The 10,471-nt window shown below is 47.7% G+C and overlaps 1 protein-coding gene across 1 annotated transcript in view; it reads right to left on the bottom strand.

Annotated features, from left to right (window-relative positions):
* Nucleotides 1–10,471, bottom strand: part of Olfml2b (olfactomedin like 2B) — a 38,398-nt gene that overhangs the window by 26,859 nt on the left and 1,068 nt on the right. The window contains exons 2-3 of the mRNA XM_055624716.1: nucleotides 8,125–8,388; nucleotides 6,072–6,179 (exon numbers count right to left, since the gene is read on the bottom strand). Of these exons, the coding sequence (XP_055480691.1) occupies nucleotides 6,072–6,179; nucleotides 8,125–8,388 (372 nt within the window). The remainder of the gene's footprint in view (nucleotides 1–6,071; nucleotides 6,180–8,124; nucleotides 8,389–10,471) is intronic.

Raw genomic sequence — 10,471 nt, forward strand, 5'->3', positions numbered from 1 at the left:
TGTGTGTGTGTGTGTGTGTGTGTGTGTGTGTGTGTGTGTGTGTGTGTCAGGTGCTGCTAAGCCAGAACTGGGGAACAAAGAGCACTCACTACTACCCAGCTGCTCTCAGGAGATCCCGAGCTTGGAAGGGGAGACAGACCAGATACATTCCGGATCCCTGGGGATGACCCCTCAGACACCTAACCCCCAGACGAAGTCACAGGCTCCCTCTTATCCAGGCAGCTCTGAGGTGTGCCTAAGCCCGTGGATAGACAGATGACTCCTATACTTTTAGCCAAGGAGTAAAGCTTGCATTCCACAGTAGCAAATTAGATTTGAAGCATATATAACCCCAGGAGAGGTAATTCACTGGCTCGCACTCAAATTAAGATGTAAATTGAATTAAGTAAAGCTGAAATGTATATTGGAAACATTATCGATGTCCCTCTGTTTTTTCAGAGTGTACTGCAGCAGATGGGCTGAACCTTCCTCTCCAAAGCACGCTTAAGGAAGCCACAAGGGTGAAATGGCTCCACAGAATCCTTCTGAAGAGGCAGCTCTGATCAGGAGGGCCAACACTTAGGGTGTTTTGATGGGCTGGGCAGTAGGGTGGGAGGGAAGTTGGAAAGCCAGTTTCCCTAATCCACTGCCAGCATTGCACAGGTGAAAATTACATTCCCCCATTAGTTAGTGTAAATATATATCCCCCATGAGTAAGAAATGCTCCTTTGATGTTGCCTTCTGAGCCAGAAACACAGAGGCCAATAGATCTTCAGATTTCGGGGAGAACTTCAGTGCATTCTAAGGAGTGGGCTAGCTCTGAGCCTGGAAAACCCATCAGAGACTTTAATCTTCCTCAGAGGCAATTCTATCTAAGAAAATACTTCAGCTGACACACAGTCCCCCCTCCCCAACATGCTCTCCCCTCCCCACTATCAGTGCACAGGGACAAGGAAAAGCCACCCACCAGGAGGGGCAGGGCTCAGCAATAGAAATCATGCTTCAGAATAATGTAGGCATACATGTATTTGGTTTTGTCTCTTTGCTGCTTATATTTGCTGTTATATCTTTGTTATTATTTGTGTCTTGAGTCAAGCAGGCTAGCCTTAAATTAATTAGAGCCAGGAATTACCCTGAACGCTTGATCCTCCTCTCTCCAGCAACTAGGGGCTGGGATTACAGGTGAGCGCCACCAGCTTGCAGCATGTATTTTACAAGTATAGCACCTGTAGTCACCCATACACAAACGCATATAGCGCAATCACAGACAGGCATATCCAAATACACACAAGAATTTATAGGTCTTCTGCAGCTAAGGGTGAGGGCTCTGAAAAGATTTGTATATTTTCTGGAAATCTTATCCATAGAACGCCCACAATAGAGCTGGTTCTCTTACTCATCTTCCCTCTGTTTTTTTCTCTGCCTATGAAAGAGACTGCTCCTGGAAGCAGGAAGCAGGCGTCACAGCTCATGCTTCTAAACCTGCGGCCTCAGACAGCCTATAAGTCTCTGTGTCCTTCCTTGGTCATTCCGGTTTCCCTCCTAAACTTCCAATCTTCTTCTCTCCTGCCATTTATGCTTGTGTCTACCAACCTTTCAGCTCCAACTCCCCCATCACATTCTCCGAGTTCTGCTCCATTCCCCAGCCATTGGCAGAAAAGAGACAGTGTGAGTCTGCCATGTGTAAGGTGTTTGGCTGTTTCTTCTTCCTGGACCAGGTCTAAAATCAGGGTGCATATGTTTCAGGTCTCCCCAAAGTGAACAGGAAAGGTGTTTGGGGCTCAGATTTTGGAACTCAATAAAATGGTTTCACTACAGTACATCCTCCCTCCCCAAATTAGAAAGCCTGATGTTATCAAGTGCTGACGGATCTGCTTGGAGGGTGTATAAACTTGTATTCACTTGAGAAGAGAGTTTGGTAAAACCCCCTTGAAAGTCCAAGACAGTTGTCCGCAACCTGTGGGTCATGACCCCCTGGGTTGCATATCAGATATTTACAGTTCGATTCATAACAGCAGCAAAATTACAGTTAAGAAGGAGCAACAAAACTAACTTTATGGTCAGGGTCACCGCAACATGAAGAACTGTTAACACTGATCTTACATCAGTGAGAGCCACTGATCTAAGATAATGAGCGAATCACTCGCTCCATTCCTTGTCCTATGTCATAGAAAAAGCAAGTGATCGTGTGGCTGGGGCCATGCGCAGGGCTGTTCTTACACAGCGGTGTTCCTGGGCTATTCTGAAAGATGTATCTGGAAATAATTCACATGTCTGTCATCACCAAATGAATAGGTAAATTGCAGGATGTCCATTTAGTAAAATAGTATATGGGAGGTGGGGGGGATGGGTGAATCAAAAGACACAGAAAAACACAGTTAAATGTTAAAAGTGTGAGGTTGAGTAATAGCAACTCAACCTACACGCATTCGTGAAGACACACCTGTGAGAATCTGTATAATCAAAGTTCAAAAACAGGTGAAACTATCCTTGGGGCCTCATCCTTAGAAAATAAGCCTATACAGAAAAGCAAGGAGGGGGCTGGAGAGATGGATCAGTGCTGAAGAGCACTGGCTGCTCTTGCAAAGGACAAGATTTCCGTCCCCAGCACCCACAATGTGGTTCACAGCCATCTGTAACTCTAGTTCAAGGGGATCTGACACCCTCTTCTGACTTCCGTGGGTGCTAGGCACACATGTGGGACACTCAAACACATTGAAATGAAGTAAAGAAATCTAATAACACCTTTAAAAAAAAAAGAGAGAAGAAAAGAAGGAAGATGATGAAGCATGGGAGGCACGGGGGGGGTTCTGGATGTGCTGACATCGCTGTGTCTTCAGCGGGGTTGTGGTTTCTCAGAGGCTCATATTAGAGTGAGTTGTCAGGCTGAATGTTTGCTGTGCTTTTGCTAAGCATGTATCTTTTCCATCATTTAAAAGAAAAGCTTGTACTTGGCCCCCAGGCAGAGCTGCCAGGGAGGACTTTACTGAGAGAGAGGAGGCTCTGTACCAGGATTCATTTCTTTCCTCTTCCTTCCTCTTTCATCTGCAAATGAGGTTACCATGCCTATAGTCTCCTCTATGCACTGCCAAATCTCACTCTGAGAGGACCGGCCCCTCCAATCTGACTTCCTTTGGTCTTGTCTGACCTCTAAAGAAATCCCCTTGGGATTCAAGAATCTGCAAGGAGCTGGAGCAGAATTTTACTTCCATTCCTCCTACAGAGTCCGGCTAGAGAAAGGGAGTGTTTTTTCCATTTACCCAACATTCTGCCTTTTCAATTACTGCATAGCCCAGACAGACAGGCTGCTCAGGCTTGATTCCACCTCAGCCTAAGATATAGCACTTGACTTCATGGGTCAAAAGACTCCTGTCGGCACGGGGACTTGTCGCCTGGGACTGTCTGGTTTAGGGACCTTCATGCATGTGGGATACAGTCAGTTCTGCCTAGAAATTCCCTTGGAAGAGCTATTGTTTTTAAACTCTGGTTAGGAAAAACTGATGCCTACAAGGGCAGATGAAAGAACTCGAAGGAACTTCTGAGATTGATTAGAAAGAGCCCTGGACCAGAACCAGAAGGTCTGAACCAGAACCCAGCCCTGGGCTTCTTTTCCCTTGATTTCAGGCAAGCCATGGAATTTCCTGAGGTCTTACATCCTGCCCAGCTCACAGAAACAAATCACTATATGTATATGGAATGTTAAAGAAAAAAACAAACAAACCTGTAAAATGCTCTGTAAATGCACGGATTATTATTATAAAAGTCCAAAAGTGGCTACTAAACATGCGAGTTTTGAAAGGAGATACCCTTGTCACTATGACGACTGAGACACAACCTCAGTGTGACTAAGTGCCTTCCACTGCACTGTATCAGGCTCCTCCCATTTCTACCCTCAGCCAGAGGAGAGTCTGCTGCTGGTGGGGGGAGGTGTTGGAAATGGGCTTGACCATTTTGTGGAGTCCATTCCATTGGCCTCCTCTGAGGTTGGGTTATCTGACCTTGGCCTCTAGTATCCTCTCACAGAGCTATCTTTCCCAAGCTTATGAAAAGGAATGGAAACTATGTGGCTGTCAAGGTCAAGTGAAAGTAGATGAGGTGGCTGTCAATCATTTTCTTAAAGGGACATCACACCCAGAACTGTTTGGACAGTTCTGGGGAACTCTGGGAACAGGGGCACCTTCAAGTTCTGGACCCTGGTTGGATCCCTTCAGAACCAACCCATCTCAAAGAGTTCAGAAGTAGTTACAATGGTACTCAAGTTGGAGAGCCTGGACCCTCCTAACCATACATGGTAACTAAAGTGACTTCGGCCCCCAGTACAATGTTTGTATCCTGAAAACCCTTCACAGCTTAGAAGGATCTGACCCTAAGGGTGGTGGAAAGGAAACTTGGGTACACTTTCTAGGAGAATGTTTTGAGATAAGCCTTGCTATGTAGCTCAAGCTGGTTTTGAATGCATGATCCCCCTGCCTCTGCTTCCCAAGTCATGGGATTGGAGGCATGGACTACCCGACTGGAATGTGTGTGTGTGTGTGTGTGTGTGTGTGTGTGTGTGTGTGTGTGTATGTTTTATGTATGCATGCGTGTGTCACAACATTCCTGAAGGGATCAGAGGTCACTTTGGGAAAATCTGTATTCTCCTTTCACTGGGTTCCAGGGATTGAACACTCAGGTAAAGATGAAGGCAACAAGCACCTTTACCTACTACGCCATCTCACAGTCTCACAAGTCACTCTGGGAATATCTTCTAGGGGTGAAGGGAAGGTACTCAGCTATCTAATCATGAATGCAGTGTTTCCATCTTCTCTGGCCCAGCATTGCCAGTGCATTGTGGGAAAGGCTTAACCTCATCTCTCTTTGGATATATCCCAGGTGCTGCATTTAATTTAATAATTTTGCAGTAGTTCCATCATGATTAGTGTACCTTTTATCCCCTAGACAATCATACAAAGTGGGCAGGAAATTGTAAGTGGGGTGGGGTGGGGTATGGCTGGAAGGTAGTAGCAGACAGAGTCTTTGCTCACTGAGCGATCCTCTCTTTCTTACATCTTAGCAATACTCAGCCGGGAAACTCAGATTCTCACGATGGAATCCCCAAAGCTGATGTATTCCATGAGGAATATTGATATGTCTGTGGTCACTGCATTATTAAATCCAGCACTTAGAGCAACGGTTCTCAACCTGTGGGTCAAGACCCATTTGTGGAGGTGGGGGTCGAATGACCCTTTCACAGGGGTCACACATCAGATATTCTGCATACCATATACACATAATGATTTGTAACAGTAGCAAAATTCCAATGCAGAGACTCCCAGCCAAACATTAGGCAGGCCTTGGGGAATCCTGCAGAAGACAGGGAGGATGAATTGTAGGAGCCAGAGGAGTCAAAGCCATCACAAGAAAAGCTACAGAATTAACTAGCCTGGGCTGATAGCGTCTCTTGGAGACTGACTCACCAACCAGAGAGCATGCATGGGACTGACCAAGGCCCTCTGCACATCTGTTACAGTTGTGTAGCTTGGTCTTCATGTGGGACTCCTAACAGCAAGCAGGCGCTGTCTCTGAATTTGTTGCCTGCCTTTGGGACCCTTTCACCTAACTGGGCCTCCTCTAGCCTCAATAGGAGAATAGGTGCCTAGTCTTACTGCAACTTGATATGCCAAGGCTGGTTGATGTCCATGGGAGGCCTCCCCTTTGTTGAGGAGAAAGAAAAGAGGAGTGTCGTGGATGGTGGAAGGGAGGTTGGGGACAAGGACTGGGAGAACAGGGGGGAAGGGAAACTGTAGGGGGAAAAAAAGGTAGCAAAATTACAGTTATGAAGTAGCAACAAAAATAATTTTATGGTTGGGGGTCACCACAACATGAGGAACTGTACTAAAGGGTCACAGCATTAGGAAGGTTGAGAACCACTGACTTAGAGTAACAATCCAAAAGTAACATTATAGATTTGCACTTGAAGCAGCAACCATTTGGGCCAGTCAATAGCACCTGTCTGTGGGCTTCTTCCAGAAGGGCTGAATGAGGAACACGAAAGCATGATATCCTTCGGGGCTCAGTTGCAAGAAAGCTAGGGAGACTGGAACCCTCCTTACCTCCTCGAGTTTATCCACTCGCCCCACCAGTTTAGTGGTGACTGAATGCAGCTTCAGGAGATCCAGGCCGTAGAAAGCCCCTTCCAGCATGTCTGTAATCGTGGAGAGCTAAGAAGCAAGAACAGAGGGTTTGTTAGTTCCTGACTGGGGCCAGCCAAGTCCCAGGGAAAGAAGTTTCCTTTTAAATTCTCCATGTTGGAGGTTCTACAGGGAAGCCACTAGCCAGGAATTGAGAGGTACCCTCAGAGGCACATTTGTGTAGAGAGGAACAGAGATAGGCCCCAGCTATGAGACATTGTATACATATATGTATATATATATATAGTATATATGTATGTATGTATGTATGTATGTATGTGTGTGTGTGTGTATATATATATATATATATATATATATATATATATATCCTTCAAAATAGGACAATTAGATGACCTTACACAAACATGTGAACCTGAGGCCTAGACACTTTCACAGGCTATTTGTGTCTGCTACAAAACTGGCAGACACAAAAATATGCCACCCATATTCTGCCTTTCTTACTGGATTCTAAGCTCCCTCAGGGCCTCTTCATCTCTGTTTCCTCAAGGTACGTATCAGAGTTTTTGCCAGCAGATCATAAACACTAAGCATGGCAGCTGCAAATGTCAACATGTTTAGGGCATGCTTCAGAAACCCTCAAGTGAATCCTGGACTAAAGGCCCTGAAAAGCAACCACAGTCTTCTCAGGACAGAAAGCAACTGATTCTGGAGTCCAAATGACCCAGTAGCCCGTGTTTGAGATGGCAACCTGCCCCAGGGCAAGCAGCCTTCTCAAATACTGCCTCCCCTGGTACCTGGCATCCAGCTACTGACATGGGAGCATCCAGAGCTCGCAGAGCCCAGACTCAAGCGCAGGTGAGACACAGGAAAGAGCCTTCCTACCAAAGGCTTGTGCCTGGAAGATGCTGTGCCATGCTTCTGTGATCTCTGCTTCCCTCCTTCTTCATCTGCTTCCCATCTTCATCTCCTTCTTTTGTTTCCAAATGAAGACCTCTACCCTGAAGTGTTCAAGGTTTGGAAGATCCCTTTCCACCCCAGGGGAGTCCATGCCTGCTATGGACTACGGTGATTTTTCTGATTCCTAATAGAAATTCTGGTGTGGCTCCAGAAATCCCCCAAAGTCTAATCCTAGAACAGAATAACTGTGGCACTGAGGTCGGAAAGTAGCTCTGTGCAGAGCTACCACTCTGAGTCATGTGGCCAGTCCTGAGACATTTCTCGTCCTGTTGAACACTTCTCTGCTTAAAGGGGAACCAGTGCCTGTCACGTCAGCAAGTGGGCTCCAGATACCAGATCCAGCAGAAGGCAACATTGTATTGCCCCTCATTCCTTCATTTACACAGGGTACATGGGCATGTGCCAACTACACGGTAGGTGCCATCCACCAGTGTTCCCAGAACCCCCAAGGCCCTCCACGTTACATTCCAGGAGGCAGAGTTCAGAGACGTGAGGGAAGATCGTGCAGCGATGGCTGGAATACAAGTTAGGTTGCCCACCCCACAGGGCAAGTAAAAGAGGAAGAGTGCAGGCCTTTGACGCCCTCAGCAAACTGTGGGGCTGCCTACATAAGCCTAAATTTCCCCACACTACAGGACACTGGCGCAGCATGAAGACACAGCCAGAGCAGCCAGGACCAAAGGGCTCGCTCCTCTTTGTGTCTTTTACATCTTCTGTGTACTTGGTAGGCTGACAGTAAATTGTGACCGTGATTTTCCTGGAGAACACTGAGTTCTTTTGGCCAGATGGTCCTGGCAGCTCCTTCTAGCCCTGGTCTCCCCGGTTCTATAGGAGGGGCGGGCACAGGGCATAATTTGTTCCCCTGCACCTCTGTCTCTTGCTGACTTCAGAGCTGAGAATGCCCAGCTTGTTAGATCAGCCTCAGATCCACACTGAAGACTCCAGGGGCCAGGCCTGCCCTTCTTCAAAGGTCTCCCATGTCCAGCTATGGTTCTGTAGTCTCTTAGGTCCCCAAGGTACCCTTTCACCCAAACAACTGCCCCTTACCAGCTCCTACCTTCAAATCCCGGCTGTCAGCCTCCCGCAGCTTCTGGAGACGGAAGTCTCCCTCGCAGGGATTGACCGCGGACGGCGGAGCAACACAAGCACATTTACAGGAAGAGCCCGAGGTGATGGTTTCCACAGTGTAGAAGTCTTCGTTCCTGGAAGCCCCCTCGTTGATCCTCTGGCAGGCATCTCGGCCCAGTGGCCTCACCACACACTTGCACCGACAGTCGGAGCCCTCCGATACAGCCTTGACCTTGTCGTAATCTCCCAGCAACTAGAAAAACACAGAGAGAGAGAGACTGAGTTGGAGGTATGCAAACACACACTCCTCAAGGAAGCTGTCATTTCACTCTGTCAAATGTGCTGCCCTAGCTGGAGACTTCAGCCCTGAGCTGTGGAGAGAACGAGTCACGGCTTCTGATTTGCTGACACAGACGTTTCCTTGAATGCTCTTAGAGCTCTGCTTGTGTGGAGGCCTTGAAGAGGTGTCTATGTCTCAGCAGGGCCTTAACCTTTTAGCATTTAAAAACAAAACCAAAAGCACACCAAACAAAAGCAAAACGGCAATAACAAAAATAAGCGTCATTGTCCTTTCAGTAGCTCTTCCCCAAAGCTTAAATCCAGGTTTATATTAGAAATAGAGACAGAGTTGAAGGAGGGAGCAGAAAACTGGCCTTTGGCTGTGAGGACTACAGGCTTCTCTTCATTCATTCATTCATTCATTCATTCACTCATTCTTTCACGCTTACAGAGTACCTCCTCATGTCGAGGTAGTGATGGGCCAGATAGAGAGCCTGTTCTCAAGGAGACTACTGTAAATAAGCCTCACAGACCAGGCGGTGCCACGTGCCTCTACAGGGCTGGGGCTCCACCTGGGACCTAGGGAAGACTTCTCAGAGGAGGTGGTTATGTGAACCTTCAAGGATGGATTAGATTGACAGAATGAGAGCTGGCAGAGAGAGACAGAAAGAAAGCAGGTCCAGAAGTCTGTAAGGTTTATGTAGTCTGAGAGTTCCTTTGGCTCCTGAACCAAAAACCCAGGCCAAAACCAGAACAAAACTAGTTTCTACAATGTTAAACATTTCCTTCTGGGTACACGCTCCTCCCAGCCTCCCCATGCCAGCTTTCCCTGTCCCTACCATGGGGAAGAAGCCCCCCTAAGCTCCATCAATTCATCTTCAGTAGGGCTCATATCCCCAGTGCCAAGGCTCCCATCCTAACCGGGCAGAGGGGTTCCTTCGTTTGACGAATGATGGCAGCAGCCAGGCTTAGAGCCTGCAAATGTCCCTGCGGGGGGAGAAGGCGTGTAATGTTTTCCTTGAGACGGTTGGGTTTCTCCTAAAGCTAATGTTTGCTTTGGGATTGTTGTGAAATACAGACCGGACCAGTAGAAGCAGGAGGTGTAGTAGGTTCAGGGTGATTTAGGAGCGCGTCTCTCCACAGTGATAGCAAATCATTCCTGTCTCCTTTCTGAGACTGCCTAGATTCCTGCGCAGTCCTACTCAGAGAACCCTGGATGGGTTCCTTCCCTTCAGGGGGCTGCGGTTTCGGGCAAGCTTTTGTTTATGGTTTTCCAGAGCCCCAGTGGGAGGGATTTTAAGTCCTTTCCATTTAAGGGTCAGTGTGAGGTTATGGGTGGGCATAGGGCATATGTTAGCATAATTATTAAGAGAAGAAACAAGCGTTTGATCAAACCCAAAAGAGGGCTCACAGCTCTCTCTCCACAGAAAGGAAAGACCCAGACTGAGGGCCTAGAGGAGGTGCAGGCAACAGTCTCAGCATCCTTCCTCTGGCATTACTCATCCCGAGGACCACAGAGACGCCCGCTGGCCATCAGCATGCCAGCTTTGAGGAGCGGGAACACCACAGAAGTGAGAGAAGCATCCCCTACAATCCTGAGAAGTAGGCTGGTGCTTGTCGGCAGCCAGGCTCTTGCCCTTTTCCCTTTAGTGTCTGCTGCTCATCTCTGGGAGGGCCATCAGGACTGAGTAAGCTCGTGTAAATGGAAGCGCTACAAGACTCATCACTATCCTGGCTCGCTTGGCCCCCACTGAAAACCAGCCACAACTGTGTGGCTCTGCACTGACACTCTGCTCCAGGGCACCAAGGTTCTGACATAAACCCCTCCGTTCTGGGGTCCCCCTCATATGTAGCACACATGTGGCAGTCCTGTCTTCACCCCAGGCTTCTGCCTGAGGCTGTAAAAACAACTCCCATGGCTTATGCCTTCTGCCTCCTATCCAACATACCCTCCCGTTTACACATTCCAATTCTGACAAGCAGTCTCATAGGCAAGAGGGACTTTTCACAACACACACACACACACACACACACACCTTTCACACACACACACACAC

Source organism: Psammomys obesus, unplaced genomic scaffold (genome assembly GCF_907164565.1).
Source record: "Psammomys obesus unplaced genomic scaffold, mPsaObe1.curated_primary_1811, whole genome shotgun sequence".
NCBI lineage: Eukaryota > Metazoa > Chordata > Mammalia > Rodentia > Muridae > Psammomys > Psammomys obesus.